The following is a 23,998-nucleotide window of genomic DNA, read 5'->3' as shown; positions in this document are numbered from 1 at the left end:
TGAGGCAAGGTGAGCTTTTCTGAGTGTTTTGTTTAATTAACAGAGGTTTTCACTTCCGTGTCATAACACAAGTATTCTCTTTTGTGATTAAGATTTTATTTACTCTACTACTAATGTGTGTTGTATGTTTGCTTGATTGACAGGTGTGTATGCCCCTGGGTCTTCATAGACTATTTCCTGACAATAACCTGCAACTCATGGTGCAGTCTGGTGCCAAAGGTTCAACTGTTAATACGATGCAGGTAATTTTTTTTCTAGAACTGCCAAGCAATTTTACACTAAATGTGCATGTGGACCTCTTGTGTCAGGTCCGAACAATGATCAAATGAATCTAGTTAATTTTTTTTTTTGCATAAGTCACAAGCGTAATACATAGGGAAGTATCAGATATTGTCAGTATTGATTTCCAGTACAATTTAAAAGAATTCTGCACAGACACTTTGGAGGAAAACGAGGGGGCATGCACTCTGATGTAACCTTGTGATTATGAATCACTAGTTGTTTGCAAAGAACAGAGAGTTTAGATAAATGAGTTGCCGACTGATTTAACAGTGTGTGATTAACAGAGTTCCCTTCCTTATACTGGGACCTTACCTTTAAGCTATTTTGTAATTCATTAATGACTTTGATGGATTGGAGTTGTATATCCACATTTTCAGTCCACACTAAATTAGGGGACTTTGTACATTTATTGGGAAATGATGTGTGCTAACAAAAGAACATAGACAAATTAAATGAGAGGATGCAATCACAGCAGTTGGAGCACAGTGTGCCGAAGTCAGCTGTTGTCCACTTCGTAACTGACAATGGCAAATGAAAAACATTTCTAAATCAAGAGGAACTAGAGGCTGTGGAAGAACAAAATGATTTGGATGTCTCCATACACAGATCATAATGGACAGCCTAATTTCACCTAGAACCCTGAAAATCAATGGAAAGAAATATGAAAAAAAGTATTTGAAAAACAAAGCCTTTCAGAACATTGGGAGATGCTGCATATCTGATGGATTTGCTCACTGTTGTAATCGAGGAATCTAATAGAAGGCAATTAGTAAGACTAGTCATTCTGAGCTAGGTCTAATGCAAGGCAGTTTTGCTAATATTTTAAATAGTCAAAACATTTTTAATTTGTAATACAGCAAACTGAATCTGTTTCTGTGTGAGATTCTCATGAAGCGCTAAGATTATATCACGAGTAAACTGATTTTCTTTTGGTTCCAGATTTCATGCCTCCTTGGTCAGATTGAACTAGAAGGAAAACGTCCTCCGCTGATGCCATCTGGGAAATCATTGCCCTGTTTCCAACCTTATGATTTCACTCCACGTTCAGGGGGCTTTGTTACTGGCCGATTCCTCACTGGTATCAGCCCTCCGGTATGCAGATATATAATTCTTAAGAAGGATTTTGGCAACACTTACCTTGCTGTCACGTTAAAAGAGCTTGTTTAGAGAAGTCCTGTTTCATTTTTATTCTACCAGAGGATGTGGGTGACTTAGCCCAGCATTAATTGCCTATCCCTAAATGCACTTGAGAATGTGCTGTAAGTAGACCCATAATACTGTTGAGGAAGGTGTTTCAATATTTTGACACTAACACAGATGAAATGGTGACATAATTCCAAGTCTTGATGTGTGGTTTGGAGGGGAGCTTGCAGGCAGTGGTGTTCTGTGTAGCTGCTGTCGTTTTCCTCCTAGGTGAAGGTTCTGCACTTGGATACAGTGCATCTAAGAAATGATACATGCTGCTGCTACTGAGAGTTAGTGTGGAGACTGTTCATCACTTGTCAGCCCAAGCTTGGGTATTGCCCAGATCTTGCTGTATTTGGACATGGATTATTTCAGTTTCTGAAGAGTTGCAAATCATGCTGAACATTGTGCAATCATCACTGAATATCTGCATTTCTGACCTTATGATGAGAGAAGGTCATTGAGGCGACTGAAGATGGTTGAGCCTTTAACGTGACCTGTAGGAACTCCTGTAGAGATGTACTGGAATTGAAATGGCTGACCTCCAACAGGCGTAACCATCCTGTGTGCCAAGCAGCATTTTTTGAATTTTCTTAATTGCTATACAGACCTCAGAGACTGGTACACGCAATGACTTCCAGAAGTGGAAGTCAGTATCACAGTTTAGTGGTGGTGGCGGCAGCCCAGGACTTGCATGTCTTGGCAGAGTGGGAGTTGGAGTGATCGGCCACAGGTTGGTGAGGTTGTTTGGTGCATGTGTCCCAGAAATGTTCTCTGAAACGTTCTGTGGGTTGTCATCCTGCCTCCCCAGTGTAGAAAACACAACTGTGTCCATTGCTCTCAATATGGTTTCCTCATATATATATATTATATATATATACGCAGCTTAGAGGGAGAACTCCAATCAATGGTGAGTTTTCTCCCTGATTCCCATTGCCTCTGGTTTTGCTTGGTCTCCTCGATGCCACATTTCATCAGTTACAGCCTTAATGTCAAAAGCAGTCATTCTCATCTCGTCTCTGTCTGTGTTTGATCCAAGATTGTAATGAGGTCAGGAGCTGAGTAGCCCTGGCAGAACTCAAACTGGATGTCACTGAGTAGGTTATTACCGAGCAGGTGCTACTTGGTAGCACTGTTGATGACACCTTGCATCACTTTACTGATGTTCGAGAGTATACTGATGGGACAGTAATTGGCTTGGTTGGATCTATCCTGCTTTTTGTGTGTTGGATGTACTTGGGTAATTTTTACATTGTCAGGTAGCTGGTAGTATAATAGCTATATCGGAACAGTTTGGCTAGGGGTGTGGCAGGTTCTGAAACACAAGTCTTCAGTACTATTGTTAGGGCCCATTGCCTTTGCAGTATCCAGTGCCTCCAACCCATGTCTTTATGTCATATGGAGTGAGTCAAATTGGGTTAGGTCTGGCATTTGTGATGCTGAGAACCTTTGGAGAAGACCGAGAGGGATCATTCACTCAGCACTTTTTGCTGAAGATTGTTGCTAAAGGTTTACCTTTATCTTTTGCACTGATTTGTGGGCTTTCCTGTTATTGAGGATGGAGATATCTGTGAAGCTTCCTGTGAGTTGTTTATTTGTCCACCACTGTTCATGATTAGAAGTGGGGCGACTGCAGATCTTTGACTTGCTCTGTGGGTTGTGGGATTACATGGCTATCACTAGCTGCTAATGCTGTTTAGCATGTAAGTAGCCCAGTGTTGTAAGTTCACTAGGTTGACAGATAATTTTGGCAATACCTGGATGAGGATGCCCTCACCTTAAAAAGGCTATTTTGTCCTGTTTTATTTTCTTTTAAAGAGAGATTGTAAAGGCAGAGGTGCCAAATGGGCTAGGAAGCATTTGCATGTCCTTGGCGGAATAGGAAGAGGAGTTGAAATAGTTGGCTACAAAGTGGTGGAGTTGTTTGGTGCGTGTGTCCCAGAGGTGTTCCCCGAAACGTTCCGTGAGTTGAAGTCCCCTCTTCCAAATATAGAGGAAACCATATCGAGAGCAATGGACACGGTTGTGTCTTCTACACTGGGGTTGCAGGATGACAACCCACAGAACGTTTCAGATAACATCTCCGGGACACATGCACCAAACAACCCTACCATCCTGTGGTCGATCACTCCAACACCCGCTCTGCCAAGACATGCAAGTCCTAAACTTCCACCACCACTAAACCCTAACCACCCGAAGTCTGGAAGAAGGATGCCTTATCTTCCTCTTTCGGACCCTCCAACCACATGATTTCACCAGTTGTCTCATCTCTCCTCCCCCTAGAGAGGCACGTTGGCTTAGTGATTAGCACTGCTGCCTCACAGCACCCTGGGTCCCAGATTAGATTCCAACCTCGGGCAACTGTCTATGTGGAGTTTGCACATTCTCCATGTGTCTGCGTGGGTTTCCTCCGTGTGCTCCGGTTTCCTCCCACAGTCCAAAGATGTGCAGGTCAGGTGAATTGGCTATCCTAAGTTGCCCATAGTGCTAGGTGCATTAGTCAGAGAGACATGGGTCGGGGTGGATGTGTTGGCCCACAGGGCCTGTTTCCACACTGTAGGAAATCTAATCTACCTCATCCCAGATCCAACTCGGCACCGCCCTCTGAAACTGTCCTATCTGTCCATCTTGCTTCTTATGTTTCCACTCTGACCTATCACCATATCTCTCTCTCTCTCTCTCTCTCTCTCTCTCTCTCTCTCTCTCTCTCTCTCTCTCTCTCTCTCTCTGTGTGTCACTCACTCACTCTCACCCTCTCTGTCACACACACACACACACACACACACACACACACACACACACACACACACACACACACACACACACACACACCTGCAGCTGCCTCACCCCCTTCTATTTATTTCTCAGCCACCCCCCCCAAAAGTTCCTGATGAAGGGCTTGTGCCTAAAACTTTGACTCTCCTGCTTCAAATGCTGCCTGACCTGCTGTGCTTTTCCAGTGCCACACCTTTTGACACTGATTTCCAGCATCTGCAGTCCTCACTTTCTCCTGAAAGTCTTCCATCACAATCCTGACTTGTGTCTTGTAGATAGTGGACAGGCTTCAAGAAGTCAAGAGGTGAGTTACTCAGTATAGGATTCTTAGCCTCTGACCTGCTCATGTCATCACAGTATTTAAATGGATAGACCATTTCAGTTTCTGGTGAATGATAACCAAGATGTTGATAGTGGAGGATTCAGCAATAGAAATCCCATTGAGGTCAAGGGACAATTGTCCAATTCTCTCTGTAATTGTCTAGAAAGCCACTTGTTGCAAGGGTGAATTGGGATGGGCAACAAATATTGGATTTTGCAGTGGTGCCCACATCATGTTAAAGAAGTTGCAGTACCTCAGTGATTTATGTCCTGCTGTTGCTTGTGCTCCAGGAATTTTTTTTTCACTGTATGGCTGGCAGGGAAGGTCTGGTGGACACAGCTGTAAAGACCAGCCGTTCTGGATATCTTCAAAGGTAAGAAACTGTTTCCACTTCATATGTTCTTTTAATTTAGTCTGTCTTTGTTATTCTTTGTGTAGTCCTCTCCCTCACCACACAACAACAGTACTAAATTGTTGCACAGGTGAGTAACATGTGGCTCCTCTTCCATCGAATGAGATGACTGGTGGTGAGTTTAACCTGCGGGTCATGATGTCTTGGGCAAGAAGCAGGGTTGAGAAGAGGGTGCAGAATTGAGTTGCGTTGTTGACGTTGGCTGATTTGCAAGGCAGAGCATTCAGCCAGCTGAACTAATTGACTCCTGATTTAAGCCTTGTAGATAGTGGATAAGCTTTATAGTTGGCAAATTTATTTCCCATTGCAGTATGGAACAACCTGGAGCACTAGTCTTCAATACCACAGTGAAATGTTGTCAGGACTATGGCCTTTTTTGTCTCAAGTTTTTCAGCTATTTCTTAATATGATGTGGAGTGAATCAAATTGACTGAAGAATGTTGGGGATGACTGGAATAGGCCAAGGTGCAAGCATTTCAGCCTTTTGCACTGATTTACTGATCTCCCTTTTTGCTGAGGGTGAGGATGTTTATGGAGCTGTTCTTCTCTCGTTCGTTGTTTAATTCATGCTGTTCATGGCTGAATATGGCAGTTTAGATCTGATCTGTTGGTTATCGGATCACTTAAACATTAGATTAGATTACATTACAGTAATGTAATGTAATGTAATGGGCCCAACAAGTCCACACCGACCCGCCGAAGCGCAACCCACCCATACCCCTACATTTACCACTTACCTATCACTACGGGCAATTTAGCATGGCCAATTCACCTGGCCTGCACATCTTTGTGACTGTGGGAGGAAACCGGAGGACCCGGAGAAAACCCACGTAGACGCTGGGAGAACGTGCAAACTCCACACAGTCAGTCACCTGAGGTGGGAATTGAACCCGGGTCTCTGGCGCTGTGAGGCAGCAGTGCTAACCACTGTGCCACCGTGTCGCCCACCTACATTTACATGTTGCAAATGCTGTTTATCATGCGCTTGGTTCTGTGTTGTAGCTTACCAAAACCCAGGATTCCTTATGTCTTTATAACTGCTTTCTCAACTTACCCTCTTACCTTTAGTGATACATGCACCCACTTTAGAGTAATATCCTTCATTTTCTATTGTTTTGCTTGCCTCCTATCAACGTATATCTCTTTGCACTTCTCTGTACTTAATTTTGCCTGCCATGATACTGCCCATTCCACCAATGAATGTGCTTCATCAAGTTGATCACTATCTTCAAATGTTGCTCCATCATCTACAAATGCGACAACTGGGCTTTGGCTGCTTTTCCTATATCTGATCAGAAGCATTCATTGACTGTTAATTGCTTTGGGATGTCTTGAGTTCACAAAAGAAACTATAGAAATGCACACCTTTCTCACATAAAAGACCATAAGGTATAGGAGCAGAAATTAGGCCATTCAGCCCATCGAGTCTGCTCTGCCATTCAATCATACCTGCTCAGTTTCTCGACCCCATTCTCCCGCTTTCTCTCTGTAACCTTTGATACTCGAGAACCTATCTATCTCCGTTTAATGACCTGGCCTCCACAACCTTCTGAGGCAATGAATTGCATAGATTCACCGCTCTGTTACTGAACAAGTTTCTCCTTATCTCCATTCTAAAAGGTCTTCCCTTTACTCCAAGGCATTCCCTTCAGTCCTACTCTCTCCAGGCGAAAGTGAGGACTGCAGATGCTGGAGATCAGAGTCAAGATTAGAGTGGTGGGTTGGGATTGGAGCAGAGGGAGTGGAGGGCTGCGTGTTGAGGGTGAGAGGTTGGAGTGGGGGAGGTAGGCTGAAATGTCAATTTTTTTTTTCCCTGCTCCTCGGATGGTGCTTGACCTGCTGTGCTTTTTCAGCACCACTCGAATCTTGACTCCTGTTCTCTCCAACCAACGGAAACCTCTTTCCAACACCAACTCTGTCCAGACCATTCAGTATTCTGTATGTTTCAATTCGATTCCTCCTCGCCCTTCTAAACTCCATCGTGAATAAACCCAGAGTCCTCAAACATTCCTCATATGTTAAGCTTTTCATTCCTGGGATCATTCTCTTGAATCTCTTCTGAACACGCTGCAGGGCTAGTACATCTTTCCTGAGGGATGGGGGCCCAAAGCTGGACACAATACTCCAAATGTGGTCTCACCAGAGCCTTTTAGAGCCTCAGAAGTACATCCCTGCTTTTATATTCAAGTTCTCTCGGAATAAATGCCGTCATTGCATTTTCCTTCCTAGCCACTGACTCAACTTGCAAGTTTACCCTGAGAGAATCCTATGTTATTAAGTCACAGTGGTAAAACTCAAATGGAACATCGCAGTAAATTTCTATAAAGTGAATTTCTATCTTGTGGCCTGGCCCACTGCTCATCAAACTTACCTGGGATTTGTGGAATTCTTAAAATCTAAGATGCTAAGTTGGGCATTCTTATACAAAAGGGACTATTACAAGAAGTAACAGAAAATGTTGTCAAAATGTGTGCTTTATTAACACAAGAAGTGACTAGGTTCGGAGAATTAATTTGAGTTCTATGTTTAACTGGTTGAAAGCATATGAAGTACTAGGGTGAAGGGAGTGAGGGAGTGATTGTTGATAAAAGTGGCAAGTGTGTGATAAAACAAACAACCACTGAGCTACGGCTGATAAAAGGAAAAGATACACACTATTGACTCTTTCTTGTATTTTACATTAGGTGCATTATAAAACATTTGGAAGGGCTGGTGGTGCAATATGACCTGACAGTACGAGATAGCGATGGCAGTGTTATACAGTTCTTATACGGTGAAGATGGTTTAGATATTCCAAGAACCCAGTTCCTTCAGCCAGGGCAGTTTCCCTTTATTGCTGCCAACTATGAGGTGAGTTATCATTGAACGTACATAAATTATTGAAAAATTTGCTTACTATGCAAGATATGAAAGTCTGTCAAAAACTGGAAATTGTTGTTGGCTAACTCTTCACGTGCTTGTCCAAATATATCTGTTGTAAATGCAAGGGGCAGAAAGCTTCAGTACTAGCATTTATAAGTAGCTTTAATTCCTCATCATACTGCTGTAAAGGCTGATTAGAAAACAAGGGAGAATTCTCCATGGGCTGTAGTAATAAAGGTTCAGTGTTGAGTCATGCAAGCGATCTCAGAAAGGGGAAAGAAGCCCCTCAGCTACCCAGTATCTGTCCAGGTCTGTAACATTTGAGCTCATGTCAAGAGAGAGGGACTACCACTATAATTTCTGCATTATCTGCTTTAGATAGTGGCAAGATGATAATGCACAGATCATTTATTCCTAGTAAGTAGATGTGCCCCTCGTTTGGAGTGTCAATGTGTAGATATTGAGCAAGGGTCTAGGAACAGGATATAGCTATTTAGCTGCTTCAGTCCCTTCTACCATTCAGTAGAGCATTACTAATCTACGTTTTAACTCCATGAATCCACCTTCATTCTGTAATATGTTAATATTCTTGACTAATGAAAATTTGTCAGTCTAAGTTTTGAAAGTGTCATTTTGGCTAACCTCATTTTGCACAGCTAATGATATTTTTCAGACTGAAGAAAATGCCTGCTAATATTTACTATCGGATACCCAGATAAAGAGTACTTTTTAACGATAAAGGGAGAAGACTGGGTTGGAGGTTAATAAAATTGGATTGTAAACTAAGCAAAAAATTTCAAAAGTGATGCTCCTGTGTCTATTGTATTTATTAGGGGATTAAAAAGTCGAAGCACTTGGAAGAGGTTTTAAGCAAACTGGATTCACAGGCTGCAAGCAAGTGGCAAAAAGCAATAAAGAAATGGAAGGCAAAGCACCCAGAAGCTGTCTCTCGTCTAAGTGCATTCCTGCTCTATTCACAGAAGAAGTGGAATAAGATCAAGAATATAAACCGAGATAGAGAATGGGTAAATTCCAGAGATCCTGCAACTCAACAAGTGAGTTTTAAAAATTGCTGGCTGAGTTGGCATTCATTATCCATCCTTATTACACTTATAAAGGTATAGCGATGAGAAATTTCTGTCAATATGCAGATTTAAAACTTTTGTGTGTTTCAAATCTGCCATTTTAGATACCTGTTCTGACTAGGATTTACAAAAATCACAGCTTTTAGTCAGGAGGATTTGCGTTTGGAAGAGCAGTCAACATAGAGAAACAGAATCAGTAATGAAGGAGTAGTTTAAGACACGGTCCAAACTTGGAGGACCTGGAACAGCTCAGACTGTGAGTCTTCAGAGAAGGAGAGATGGAAAGTGACCAGCAATGTTAGTATTTTTGAGAGAATGACAAAAAGTGAGAAGGTCCAGCAGCAATTCTCTACAAATAATTATTTAAATACCTCTCGGGATTATAATGCTGACTGAACAGGACTTTTTGTGGGCATTATTCATTTATTTGTGCCAATGGGGATTTGTGAGGAGTGTGAGTATGTTGAAGTCAGGTTTTCTCGTGCTCACTCTGTCACTCAGACCGCCACTGGTTACTGTGAAGCTTTGAGCCTAGGCCCACTCTGTCCTGTTTTGACGGTCACCAACAGGAAAAAACACATCCTCCACCCGTCCAATCTCCAATGCCATCTTCCCTTGCAAAAATGAACAATGTATGAACGGTGAATTCCTAATTCGGATGGCCCATCTCTGTGTAACTCATTTGCACCCCAGCCCTTCTCAAACTCTTTCCATCATGTCAATTCTCTTCTCTCATCCCCTTTTCTTCCTTTATTCTTCCCCCCCACCCCCTCCACTGTTGGAACTCCTCCCCCATCTTCCCCCAACCCACCAATCTGGATGCCAAGGTCAGGGATATCTCTGAATCGACAGAATTTTTAAGGGGAGGGACCACAGCAAGAAGTCGTGGTACACATCAGTACCAATAACATAGCTAGGAAAAGGGATGAGGACCTGAAAAGTGAATAGGAAGTTAGGCTGGAAGCTAAAAGGCAGGATGAGCAGAATAGTAATCTCAAGATCGCTAGCAGTGCCATGGGCTAGGAACAGAGAGCGAATACAGATGAACATGTAGCTGCTGGGCTTGTGTACGAGGGAGGGCTTCAGATATGTCGATCATTGGGATACCTACTGGGGAAGGATGGGTTGCACCTGAACAGGAGGGGCACCAATATCCTGGGTGGGACGTTTGCTAGTTCTTGGGGAGGGTTTAAGCTAGTTGTTGGAGGGTGGGAACCAGAGCTACAATCTAAGAATGGAGTAACTAGTGAGCGGCCAGATACAGCGTGCAGAGAGTCTGTGAGGAGAGATTTGCAGTTGATGAGGCAAAGTTGCAGTTAGTGTGATGGGTTGAAGTGTGTCTATTTTAACACAAGAAGTATCAGGACTCAGGGTGATGAACTTAGAGCATGAATCAGTACTTGGAGCTGTGATGTTGTGGCCATTACAGAGAACTGGATATCATTTGGGGCAGGAATGGTTGTTAGATGTTCCAGGGTTTAGATGTTTCAAAAGGAATGGCGGAGGGAGGTAAAAGAGGTGGAGGAGTGGCATTGCTAATCAGGGATTGTATCATAGCTGCAGAAAGGGAGGAGGGTTTGTCTACAGAGTCAGTATGGTGCAAGTCAGAAACAGGAAAGGAGCAGTCACTTTATTGGGAGTTTTCTACAGCCCCCTCCAATAGCAACAGAGACACAGTGGTGCAGATTGGGAGGAAGATTTTGGAATTGTGCAGAAATAACAGGTTTGTTGTCATGTGTGACTTTAACTTCTGGAATATTGATTGGAACCTCCTTAGTTCAAGCAGTTTGAATGGAGCAGTTTTTGTCAGGTGTGTCCAGGAAGGATTTCTGACTCAATATGTAGATAGGCCAACTAGAGGAGAGGCCATGCTTGGCAACGAACCAGGCCAGGTCAAGCCAGGGAACTATAGACCAGTGAGCCTGACATGGGTGATGCGCAAGTTGTTGGAGGGAATCCTGAGGGACAGGATGTACATGTATTTGGAAAGGCAAGGACTGATTAGGGATAGTTAAGATGGCTTTGTGCATGGGAAATCATGTCTCACAAATGTATTAGAGTTTTTTGAGGAAGTAACAAAGAGGATTGATGAGGGCAGAGTGGTAGATATGATCTATATGGACTTCAGTAAGGCGTTTGACAAGGTTCCCCATGGGAGACTGATTAGCAAGGTTAGATCTCATGGAATAAAGGGAGATCTAGCCATTTGGGTGTAGAACTGGCTCAAAGGTAGAAGACAGAGGATGGTGATGGAGAGTTGTTTTTCAGACTGGAGGCCTGTGACCAGTGGAGTGCCACAAGGATCGGTGCTAGGTCCTCTACTTTTTGTCATTTACGTAAATGATTTGAATGTAAGCATAAGAGGTACAGTTAGTAAGTTTGCAGATGATGCCAAAATTGGAGATGTATTGGACAGCAAAGAAGGTTACCTCAGATTATAACAAGATCTTGACCAGATGGGCCAATGGGCCGAGAAGTAGCAGCTGGAGTTTAATTCAGATAAATGCGAGGTGCTGCATATTTGTGGATGTAGTGCCAGTCAAGCAACTGCTTTGTCCTAGATGGTGTCAAGCTACCTAAGTGATGTTAGAGCTGCACTCATCCAGGCAAGGGGGAGTATTCTATCACACTCCTGACTTGCGCACTTAGATGGTGGACTAGTTTTAAGAAGTCAGGAGGTGAGTTACTTGCCACAATATTCCTAGTTTCTGATCTGCCCTTGTAGACACTGTTTATGTGGCAAGTCCTAGTTGAGATAGTGGTCAATGATAACCCCGTCCCTCCCCACCCCCAGGATATGCAGGGCTTTGGGGTTGTAGATTCCACTTGAATTATCCTGGATACTCAGTCTTGAGTTAGCCAACCTGTTCAAAGATCCCACTTATCATGGTGATAGTGCCATACAACATGGTTGAGCTTATTCTCAATGCGAAAATGGGATTTTGTCTCTACAAGAACTGTCATGGTCACTCTTACTGATACTGATACTGTCATGGTCAGGTGCATCTGCAGCCAGCAGATTGGTCAGGATGAGGTCATGTATATTGTTCCCTTACCATCTGTTGCAAACCCAGTATGGCAGTTTAGGGCTTGAACAGTCGTGCTTCTGCCAAGCCAATCTTGGTGGTGGACATTGAAATTCCCCCACCTAGAGTACATTTTGCCCCCTTGCCACTCTGCTTCCTCTGTGTTTTTCAATATGGAGGAGCACTGATTCATTAGCTGAGGGAGGATGGTAAGTGGAGTTTCCTTGCCCATGTTAAACCTGAACCCATGAGACTTCATGGAGTCCAGAGTCAATGTTGACGACTCCCAGCGTAACCCCCTCATGACTGTATACCACTGTGCCCCAACTCTGCAAGGTGTGTTCTGCTGATGGGGCACAATACATCCAGACATGGTGACTGTTGTGTCTGGAGTGTTGCCTGTAAGGTATGATTCCGTGAGTATAACCATGTCACATTGTGGCTTGATTTGTCAGTGAGGCAGCTCTCTCAATTTTGAAAGTAGCCTGCAGGTGTTAGTAAGGTAGACAGGGCTGTTTCTGCTTTTGTCATTTCTGGTGCCTTGATCGATGTCAGCTGTAATGTCTGATTATATTTCTTTGAGGCTCTGTAGCAAGTGACACAACTGATTGGCTTGCCAGGCCGTTTCGGAGAGCAGTTGAGAGTTAGCCACATTGCTGTGGGTCTTGAGTCACATGTAGGCTAGGCCACATGAGGATTGTGGATAAGGACTGCAGATTTGCTTTCTTCAAATACATCAGTGAGCCGGATGCAATTTTTTTTTTCGACATTCAACAATGGTTTAATGGTCATCAGTAGATTCTTAATTCCAGTATTATTTTAATTGAATTAAAATTCCACCATCTACCATGGTGGGTTTCAAACGCTGGTCCCCAGAACATTAATTGAGTTTCTGGATTAATAGTTGACGATAATACCACTAGGCCTCCCCGATCTGTTCCTCCCAGTAAAGTGGATAACCTCATTTTTCATCTGCCTTTTCCTAGCCCATTCACTAAGACTGTCCAAATCTTCTTGAAGCCATTTTGCATCTTTCTTACAACACATTAGCTTTGTATCATCTGCAGATTTGGAAGTATTACATTTACTTCATTCCTCCAAATGATTAACATATGTTGTGAACAGCTGGGGCCCACGTACTAATCCTTTCTGTACCCAACCAGTTATAGCTTGCCAATGCAAGAATGACTCATTTATTGCCGTTCTCTATTTTCTATTTCTTAACCAGTCTTTAATCCATGCAAAGCAATACTTTCTATCCCAGATGCTGTAAATTTTCTAATTAATCTCCTGTGGGAGACCTTTATCAAAAACTTGTAGAAAATTGAAGTATTCAATATCCATCAAAAGAGGTGATGAGCTTATTATGTCCTGAATGGTATTTAAACTTTGAGTAATTTTGGAGTGATACTCTGTCTTTAGTTTATTTCCCCAACACCCTTCCCACAAGTTGTATTTACAAAGCAGTAATGCAGTAAAGTGCTCCAAGGTGCTTAATAGGAGTACAATCCGAAAAATTGAACAATATGAGGTATTTGTGCAAATCTTGAAACACCTGGTCACTGAAGCAGTGGGGCATGCACAGGCCACTGAATAGGGGAACATGAATTCTCAGGAGTATTGTAGGGCTGAAAGGGATTACAGAGTTAGGGACTGTGAACCCAGTAACTGCTGCACTGAGTGGACTGAATGTCTTTTCACCAATCTACCATGTTGCTCTCAGTTCTGGAGATATGGGAACAGCTGAATGAAAATAGTGAACACAGATTTAGAAAAGACAGCTTATTGCTCTGACTTTTGTTTTTCAGATTCAACTAATTTTGTCAGCCAAGGACACACTAAAATAGATTCATTTATGTCTTGTCCATAGTTGCTAGAGACTTGGAAGTCGCTGGATGAAAAGAGCAAGTCTAAATATTTGAAGAAGTCTGCTCGCTGTCCTGACCCTTGTTTTTCAGTTTATCGGCCAGACATTTATTTTGGCTCCGTTTCGGAAAATTTCAGCGATACTGTGGATAGATACTTCACTGATCAGGAGGGCAAAGAAGTCAGTGGCTACGGCAAGTTGGACCTCCCACTGGATCGGTATTTATTAAGCAAATTATCTGATTTTGTTTTAGCTTTTCACTTTAAAATATGAGCAAGGCAAGATTACTCTAAACAACTATAAAGATTGTAATTAATTTGAACAATGTAGTGTCACTTCATTTTGAATTTCTGCTCTGTATTGGCTTAGTGGTCATAGAGACTTATCTCTGAAAGTTGCCACCCAGGTAAATAGTGCGGTGAAGAAGGCATATGGCGTACTGCCTTTTATTGGTAGAGGAATTGAGTTCCGGAGTCCTGAGGTCATGTTGCAGTTGTATAAGACTCTGGTGCAGCCGCATCTGGAGTATTGTGTGCAGTTTTGGTCGTCATACTATAGGAAGGATGTGGAGGCACTGGAACGGGTGCAGATAAGGTTTACCAGGACGTTGCCTGGTATGGTAGGAAGACCGTATGAGGAAAGGCTGAGGCACTTGGGGCTGTTTTCATTGGAGAAAAGAAGGTTTAGGGGTGACTTGATAGAGGTGTACAAGATGATTAGGGGTTTAGATAGGGTTGACCATGAGAACCTTTTTCCACGTATGGAGTCAGCTATTACGAGGGGGCATAGCTTTAAATTAAGGGGTGGTAGGTATAGGATAGATGTTAGGGGTAGATTCTTTACTCAGCGAGTCGTGAGTTCATGGAATGCCCTGCCAGTAGCAGTGGTGGACTCTCCCTCTTTATGGGCATTTAAAAGGGCATTGGATAGGCATATGGAGGATAGTGGGCTAGTGTAGGTTAGGTGGGCTTGGATCGGCGCAACATCGAGGGCCAAAGGGCCTGTACTGCACTGTATTTTTCTATGTTCTATGTACAGCACAGAAAGAGACCCTTCGGTCCAACTTGTCCATGCCAACCGGATATTCTAATCTTGCCCCCTTGCCAACACCTGGCCAGTATCCCTCCAAAAGAGAAAGTGAGGACTGCAGATGCTGGAGATCAGAGCTGAAAATGTGTTGCTGGAAAAGCGCAGCAGGTCAGGCAGTGTCCAAGGAACAGGAGAAGGCCTGATGCCCGTAACGTCAATTCTCCTGTTCCTTGGATGCTGCCTGACCTGCTGCGCTTTTCCAGCAACACATTTTCAGCTCAATATCCCTCCAAACCCTTCCTATTCATATATCCATCCAGATGCCTTTTAAATGTGGTAATTGTACCAGCCTCCACCACTTCGTCTGGCAACTCATTCCATACATGCACCACCCTCTGTGTGAAGAAGTTGTCCCTTAGGTCCCTTTTACCTTTCCCCTCTCACCCTAAATCTATGCCCTGTAGTTCTGGACTCCCCCACCCCAGGGAAGAGACTTTGTCTATTTATCCTATCCATGATCTTCATGATTTTATACACCTCTCTTAGGTCACCCCTAAGCCTGCGATGCTCCAAGGAAAACAGCCCCATCCTATTCAACCTCTCTCTATAGCTCAAATCCTCCAACCCTGGCAACATTCTTGGCAATCTTTTTTGAGCCCTTTCAAGTTTCACACCATTCTTTCGACAGGTGGGAGACCAGAATTGCATGCAATATTCCAACAATGGCCTAAACAATTTCCTGCACAGCTGCAATGTGACCCCCCATGGTCATGTTGGGTTCGCAAGCCAGAGATCCAGGCTCAGGTTCTGGGAACAGGGGTTCAAATCCCACAATGGCAACTGGTGAAATTTAAATTCAATGAAATATAGAAGTAAAAAATTGCATGTGGTGTTGTGAAATGGTTCACTAAAAGCTGTTGTTACTCAGGCTGAAGGAGTTCACTGTCACTTTAGTCTTAAAATCTCAATTTGTCACCATATTAAATTAAACATTTTTCCCAGTTGCTGATTCACAATGACGCTGACACCAGATGACTCTTTGCGACCTCTCTACAGCAGATCTTATTCTCTCATTTCTTATAACCATTCTGCACTATTGAACCTAAATTCTTAACCTGGTATGGCTCACTTTGTCTAAGCAACCTATGACCTGTATGCCTTTGTTTGTTATGATCTGTTTGTACTGCTTGCAAAACAAAACTTTTCACTGTAGTTAGGTACAAGTGACTACAATAAATCAAATCAAAAGCCAAGATGACCAGTTAAATATCCTGTCAATATCAATAACATCTATTTATAGGTTTCTCAATAAATACAATAATTGTTCCCATTGAACTTCAAGGACAATGAGGAATGGGCGACAGTTGTTGGGGATGTTACCAATAAGGCCAACATCCAATGAAATAATAAAAGAACCACATAACATTGTAGCTTGATTAGAGTACAAAAGGAAGCTACTTGATTCACAGTGTCTTGCTAGTTCTATGCATGAACAATTCACCTAGTCCCGTTTTCATGGTATTTACCTTCAGGTATTTGCCAAAGTATCTCTTGAAAGTCTCTTGATTAAATCTGTGACCACCACCATATCGGGCAGTGCATCCCAGATCCTAAGTACTTACTGTGTTTTAAAAAAAAAGTATTTCCTTCTTGCCATTCCTTACTTTGATAACTACCTTAATTTGGTGTCCTCTGCTCTATCCTCCCACCAATGATCACAGTATCTCCTATCCACTCTGTCTAGACCCTAGATTTTTTATGTACCCCTACCAAATCTCTCTGTAATCTTAGAACATGCATCCCATTTTTCCAGTCTATTCACATAACTGAAACTCCTCATTTCTAGAGCCGTTATTTGACCAGCAGAATAAATACTATACCAGTCAGAGTCTAAGGATTCTTTGGAGACTAACTCAAATCCTGATCCCCCCCCCAGAGTTTGCTTGCTCTCTACAAGACACAAATTGGGAATGTCATAGAGTACTCCCCACTTCCCGAGATGACTACATCTCCAATCATACTGAAAAAGGTTGACACGATTCAGGACAAAGCAGCCATATGCACTGCATTCAATTTTCACTCCCTTTACCACCACCACATCGTGGCAGCAGTGGATGCTGATTACAAGATGCTGTGCAATAACTTACCAAGGCTCCTTTGAAAACACCTTGTAAACCTGCAACTTCTACCACCTGAACGGCCAAGAAGAACAGATGTTTGGGAGCGTAACCATCTGCAAGTTCTCACCAGGTTACACATCATTCTGACTTAGAACAATGTAGATTTTCCCTATGACATGCTAAGTCACTGGCTTATATTTGTGTTTTTGTTTGTCTCCTCTCATTTTGAATAAGGTAATTATTATTCTAGGATGTAGCCCATTAGTCCAGGGGATTTAAGGGGCTTTAGCCCCATTAGTTTTCTGGGTATTTTTTCTTTAGTGATATTGATAGTTATTATCTTCATTTCCTTCTGCCAACTTTTACCCTTTGATTATTTGACATTTTTAAGTCACTATTAATATCTTCCACAAGGAAGACTAATGCAAAGTATTTATTAATCTAGTCTGTCATTTCCTGGTGTTATGACATGGAGGCAAGCAGTCAAATCAAACCATTTGCAATATAGTAAAAGTAAAATACTCAATGACCTTAAAACTGACTTCAGTGTATCCTAACTAGACTTAATAACCACTAAAAGATTTGGTGAATAACCAATACCAGACACCAAGGTTGTAGCTTAAACAAAAGATTTCACAATTTATTAATAATGCTTTAGCAGAGCAAAGTCTATGGTTTAAATCCAATCTTCTTTGATAGTATCTCCCCACACTCTCAAAAACAAACACCAGCTAAGCTAATATAGTTGACACCATTACAGTTAGCTTCTAGCAACTAGGTTTCACTGGGCTCTGCGGAATATTCATTTAGTCCTTATAACTGAAGTTCTATTTTCACTACGTTAATAATGAGAGGATAACCAGGGAGTAATATGGCTGTGTAGCCAAAACCTTTCTGACCTAGCCACAGTTCAACCTCTGGGTTCACTTTGTTAAACTGGCCATTTCCCTGTGAGAGTCCCATTGCAACTCAAAGATGTACCATCTTTTTGACGATTACGCCTCTCTAGGATCAAAGCATCTGTATAGCATTAGTAACAAGAATTAAATTTCAGGCCTGGCCTCCTAAATAAATATTAATTTCTTTATTCTCCTTTTTATTTCAAACAAGCTGCTGCTCACAATCTGAAGATCAAAACTGGTTTCCCATTATTATTTCTCCAGCCTTGTTCTTGAAGTAGCCTATGTTCTCACTGACTTCTCCCTTCCTTTTTATATATTTGAAGTAGTTCTTTCTATCCTTTTTTTTATTGCATTTGCTGGTTTACTTTCTCCCTCTATTTTTTTGGGTCATCTCTTGCTTTTTAAAAATTTCTAATCCCCTGGCTTTATTAGAAACCTTTATTACATTGTTTATTGTTTCTTAACTTCCTTGTCATCCATGGTTAATTAGGCTCTTCCTTGTGTCCTTTTTTAAACATTTAATCAACTTGTCCAGGAAAGTTATTACGCCCCTCTGGAGCAGGTGAGAAACCCAGCCCTTTAAGCTCTGTGATAGGAACACTGCGACTGCACCACGAGTTCTTTTATGAACCTATTTTTGAATCAACCTGTTGAGAGACATTATTACAAATCTCTGGGACAGGTGGGTCTTGAACCCTGGCCATCAACCTTTTCAGAGATTCTATTACACATCTCTGGAGCAGATGGACTTGAATCAGGGGCTCCCATTTCAGGAGTAGGGACAGTATTACTGTACCACAATAGCTCTTACATCTAGAGTCCTCCTTACTGTGACAAAGTGATAACAAATGTTTTTAATCAGTCTCTACAAGGAATGCTGTGTTCCCTCTTATCCACAGTTCCTTCTGCTTTGGTCATTGCTGTCAAGATTAGTTTCCCATGCATTCTGTTCCTCTCCACCTATACTGATAATGAAGATCGTGCTTATTTGCTTTAATGATTTATGCATTTTGCAGTTATTTGAGATGGCTGTTGACATGATCTCTTACAGTTGATACGAACACAGTTCACAATATTGGTTTTCCTTTCATCTGCATTTGTTTATGTACTTAGCAGTCATTGGAGTTGGCTGTTAATGTGATCTGTTACAGTTGACAAGCATAGTTTGCATTTTTGGTTCTGAATTTGTAGTTGTTGGGGGATGTTGTTAGCATGTATTTCTGAATAAATTGATTAATGCTGCCATGACCCAGTTTTACCTTTAGCATATGAGAGGTTCTGTTAATACTGATAATCATTTTCTTTGTTCATTCCTGGGATATGGCTGTTGCTGGCAAGGCTGGCATTTGTTGCCCAAATTAACTTTGGCTTACTAGGTCAGATGCTCTAATTCAAATTTCACAAAATTTAGCCATGGGAGGTTTCAAACCCATGTACCCAAAACATTAAAATGAGGTACTGAATTGCTAGTCCAATGACGTTATCACCACCAGCCCCGCCCCTTCTAGCTGAGACCAGCTTCACTGGTAGTGCAATTCAATTTCATTGGCAGTGCTGTCTGTTTTTAATGTTTACCAATAGAAATCACTCAGACATGTCAGTCAGTTAACTCAATAATCCTTTATTCTGGCTACAACTGATTAATAAACAGAACTTCAGTTACTAATACATGTCAAACCAAGTAAAGCATAGGACTCACTACCTAGCTTAAATATTATGATGAATGGTAAACCTGACCAGAGCTTTCTAAAAAAGGTCTCTAACCACTAGGTCCTGGATACTAAGGCTGATCACTTTTGTGATGATTGTTCTCCAGAGTTGTCACTGTTTGTGCTGGTTTTGTTTCCTTTCTTTTATAGGGTCATTGTTTACTTTTCTCTTCAAATATTCTGTAAGCCTTGAAGCTTTGCATGTTCTCTGTCCTGTATCCTTGATGCTTTCACTGCTGACTACCCATGCCACCTGCTATTAATAACCGCATTATGAAAAGACTATTTATCACTTGAGTTAGTTAACACTTGAACCCACAGCATCTTGTCAGTTGCTGCTTTATAAAGTTTTATTTTACCTTTGAGAGAGTGAAAGCTGGCACGGACCTAGAAAAGCACAAGAGTGTGCTGAAAACTTTAAGAATGTAACTTATGGCTTTGAAACAAATAGCTGAGCTGAGTTGCTATCTTACACAACAAATTCAAATTCGGCCAATGAGTTTAAGTTATGCCCCAAGATACCAAATTCTAGTCGAATTTGAATTTTACTGTTTTGATAACATCAAACCAATGAGACAATCCAATGTTTAGGAGTATAAAAATCAGGCATTTTGAACAGTTAGCCAGAGCGGCAAAGAGCACCAACAGACTGTCCACACAGACCTTTTCCAATGAAATCTGTGAAGCAGAAAACCAAAAAAAAGCAGACAGGAAGATACAGTGGAAAATCAACACAGCTGACTGGTTTTGAAATTTGATTTTTTTGTAAATCTTAATTGAGGGGTTTTATCAGATTGGTATATTATTTTAGAGGGGGAGGTTCATAAATTGATCAGACGAAAAGGATTACCGTGTAGATAGATAGATGTTTAATTTTTTTGGAGTTAACAAATAAATTGTTAATTTTTTTCTTTAAATAGTGGAATTTGGGATAGTTCTTTGTCACTCATGCTTTTGCAGATTACAAGCGAGGTGAGCTTTCCTGTGTACCTGGTTTAAATTAGCAGAAGGGTTTACCACGTGTCATAACACTGCAGTCAGCAGACTTCGAGACTGCTTTTGTGAGGCTTGATGTAGTTTCTTAGTGCCCTGCATCCAAAGATCCTCTTGTATTTGTCCATCCATCAATACATGATAGACAAAATTATTGCCCCCTCCCCCACTTTGTTTCTCTTGAAACAGTTCACAGTCCAAGAACACCCAAGCCACGCTATTTGACCTTAGGTTATCACATTCACTGCTGACGCCATCCAGTTTTGCTATTAGCAGAGTTGTAAATTGCAGAGACCAAAAGTTACTGAATTTGTCTGGTGTTATGAAAATGCAATAGAACAATCAGTGCCTGCAAGAAACTCTTGTAACCTTAAGTCCTATTAGATTTACATCTTTTTATATGTAAAAGAGGGCGGAAGAAAAATAAACCTTGCATTTCTCTAATGCATTTTGCAGCCTCTGATGTCTCTCAGAACTCTACAGTCACCGAAGTTGTTTTTTCTAATCTGAGAAACATAGCAGCCAGTTGCACTATCAAGATCCACATTATTTTCTTGAATTTATATATCATGTCTAGTTAAAATTTCTCACACAAGCTAAAGTGATGGACTTTCAAGGTCTTTTGACAACCCTGTTGAAAATATGAGGACAATTAGGCAGACTGGCCAAACATTTTACCTTTCCACTGATCCAGTAGTCCCAAGCGCAGGATGAGGAAATTCCATTTGGATTATAATCAGTTTAAAAACTTGACTGGGCCTTTCTCTTCTTTTCTTAGTTTAAAGGAGCTGTTGTATCTCAAGTGGCAACGAGCTCTATGTGAGCCAGGAGAGGCCGTAGGGCTCCTTGCTGCACAAAGTATTGGAGAGCCATCAACACAGATGACACTGAACACTTTCCATTTTGCTGGCCGAGGAGAGATGAATGTCACATTGGGTATCCCCAGGTAAGAGCAATTTATACAGACTGTTCTCGAAATACTTGGCAGGTCTGGCAATCTATAGACATGGAAACAAAATTATCATTTCGAGTTAACTGATCTTCAATACCGAAGGAAGGTAGAAATGTTGTTTCTATCCGTTAACAACCAAAAGGTTATTCTACCTAAGAAATGGGAAGGGAGAAAGCAAAGGTTTGGGAGAGGTTATAGGGTGGTTGAAGTTAACTGACAAAGGAGGCATGGTTTATTCCTCTGGTCTACTGTATAGGTAGCAATACACACAATAAACCAAGTGCACGTGACTAATGCAATGTAATCTATTTAGTTTTTCTTTTCACAAAGGTTGCGTGAAATTCTCATGGTGGCGAGTGCTAACATTAAAACTCCAATGATGAGCATTCCTGTTTTGAACTCAAAGAAAGCATTGAAGAAGGTTAAAAAACTGAAAAAGCAGCTCACAAGGGTGTGTTTGTCAGAGGTAGGTATATTTTCTGTACACCTTTCTACACTTTATATATGAAATGTCCAAAAGATACAACTTTTAGTTTTATAGTGATGTGTTTCTCACACTAAATGTTAACATTAAAATCTGGAGCTGATTGTGTGTTTGAGTATGTGCTATGGGTCAAGTGGAGGTGAGAATCATATGTTCAGGTGGACGGGCATTAAGCCAGTTTCCTGTCACATTCCGTGGCAAGGCAAGACTTCAAAAAGTTCTGTACTGAACGCCATCCAACCTTGTCAGGAATTTGTATTTTTAAAGAGAACTCTGACCTTTTCACTGTCACTTTGTTTCAATGCTGTAGTTGGTCTTTCAGTTTGATTGAATTAGTTTAGTAATATTTTCTGACTGACTTGCTTATGACCTAGCTTTATGTATTTATTCCCACATCAAACATACTGGGAGTTGTCAACAACCAACGTTTTGGTGGTTGTTAACTGGTGATCTAATTATGGTGTCTTCAGCAACTTAAGTTTTTATCATTGCTTTCACTCATCGAGGCCATTGCTCTGGAATTTCCTTTCTTAAACTCCTCGTACCCCACCTTCCTCCTTTTAAGACACTCCTTAAAACCTAACTCTTTGATCAAACCTTTGGTCATCTGGCCTAATACCAGTTTATATGGCTCTGCGTTCAAGTTTGTTTTATAGCGCTCCTGTGAAACACTTTTATTTCATTAAAAGTGTACAAAGATGTGCTGCCAGAGCTTTTCATCTGCACAATTGCAAGTGTGCCAAATTTCAAAGGAAGGAAAATGTTATGTTGCTTGAGAAAAGGGGTGCTAATTGCTTGGCAACTTTGATTATGGTGTTGCCATGAAGAATGGCCAAATGGGCTGTCTTCTTTTTTTTCTACACAGAGATCGGGTCCCTTCATGAGAATATTTATGGCTTCGAGTAAGTGTAAGTGAGTCACATTGCAACCTGACTGATAATCCTATGTAACAACCTTTTGCAGGAAAAAGGAACATGTTCAGACTTATTTTTTAATTAAACAGAAATATTAGGATTAACAGCATCATGGAGCACTCTTTATTGCAATTCCTCAAGCAATCAGTTTTGTGACCTATTAACCAGGTAAAAGAGTGAGAAGGCAATCTAAGATGAGAAAATTGGCACTTGCTGCACGCACAGTAACTGACAGCCTTCAGAATCTATAATTGTGTTGGAAGTGATCAATTTATGCTGTACAAGCTTCAGTACCATAAAGAATGAGACAAGAAGTCAAAAGCGTGCTTGTCCTTTCCACGTAATAATACAATTGTGGAAACGTGCTGTACCCCTGGTGCAGCTCAGTTAAGGTGGCTAAACCAGAGGTAATGTGGCCTCAGCTTTGAATATGTTCTGTACTGGATCCTTTCAAGCTGCAGCAAGTGGAATTTGTTGATCAAGAGAGACATCTGAGGTTATGTCCCTCGAGGTCAACTGTAGACCTGGCTACCTAGAGCTGAACTCCTTCCTGAGCACAGTATTTATTTACAATGGCACTGGATAGACTGGAAGTTGTAAAAATGTTAGAATAGATTCACAGGTGAGAATATTTATTCAGGGTATCAGATAAAGTCATAACCATTCTCTATTGTCTCCTCAAGGAACTGTCTAGATTTTTCAATCAGTTCATATCTAATATTTAGTGATGTACAAATCTCGTTTACCAAATATGTCTATGTTGACGAGTTTGCATTATATTAGCTTTTCTATGTCCCATCAAAATCAACTGTAAAAGAATGACTTAAAGTCTTTATGCCAATGATCAAAGAAGTCATCAAACAACAAGGCCATGAACTAATAGTTATTTAGTATTTTCATACATATATGCTCCAAATTTAATGTTTATAGGGTTTATTGGCAAAATAAACTGTAGAAGTTAGGTTATGTCATTCATAATTTTCTCTGATCCATTGCTTCTGGCTAAATTTGCCATCTGCACTGGTAGCTCTAGTTAAATCTCACTTATTTTCATCTCAGGTAAACAGGTCTATCAAAGT

At 41.4% G+C, this 23,998-nt stretch overlaps 1 protein-coding gene across 1 annotated transcript in view; it reads left to right on the top strand.

Annotated features, from left to right (window-relative positions):
• The window catches only part of polr1a (RNA polymerase I subunit A), a 142,766-nt gene that overhangs the window by 71,966 nt on the left and 46,802 nt on the right, over positions 1-23,998 (top strand). The window contains exons 19-26 of the mRNA XM_072576247.1: positions 144-242; positions 1,222-1,374; positions 4,855-4,937; positions 7,661-7,826; positions 8,672-8,893; positions 13,820-14,034; positions 21,348-21,515; positions 21,852-21,987. Coding sequence (XP_072432348.1) covers positions 144-242; positions 1,222-1,374; positions 4,855-4,937; positions 7,661-7,826; positions 8,672-8,893; positions 13,820-14,034; positions 21,348-21,515; positions 21,852-21,987 — 1,242 coding nt within the window. The remainder of the gene's footprint in view (positions 1-143; positions 243-1,221; positions 1,375-4,854; positions 4,938-7,660; positions 7,827-8,671; positions 8,894-13,819; positions 14,035-21,347; positions 21,516-21,851; positions 21,988-23,998) is intronic.

Source organism: Chiloscyllium punctatum, chromosome 1 (assembly GCF_047496795.1).
Source record: "Chiloscyllium punctatum isolate Juve2018m chromosome 1, sChiPun1.3, whole genome shotgun sequence".
In the NCBI taxonomy this organism is placed as follows: domain Eukaryota; kingdom Metazoa; phylum Chordata; class Chondrichthyes; order Orectolobiformes; family Hemiscylliidae; genus Chiloscyllium; species Chiloscyllium punctatum.
Note: the sequence above shows the minus strand (reverse complement) of the source record. Positions and strands in the feature narration are given on the sequence as shown.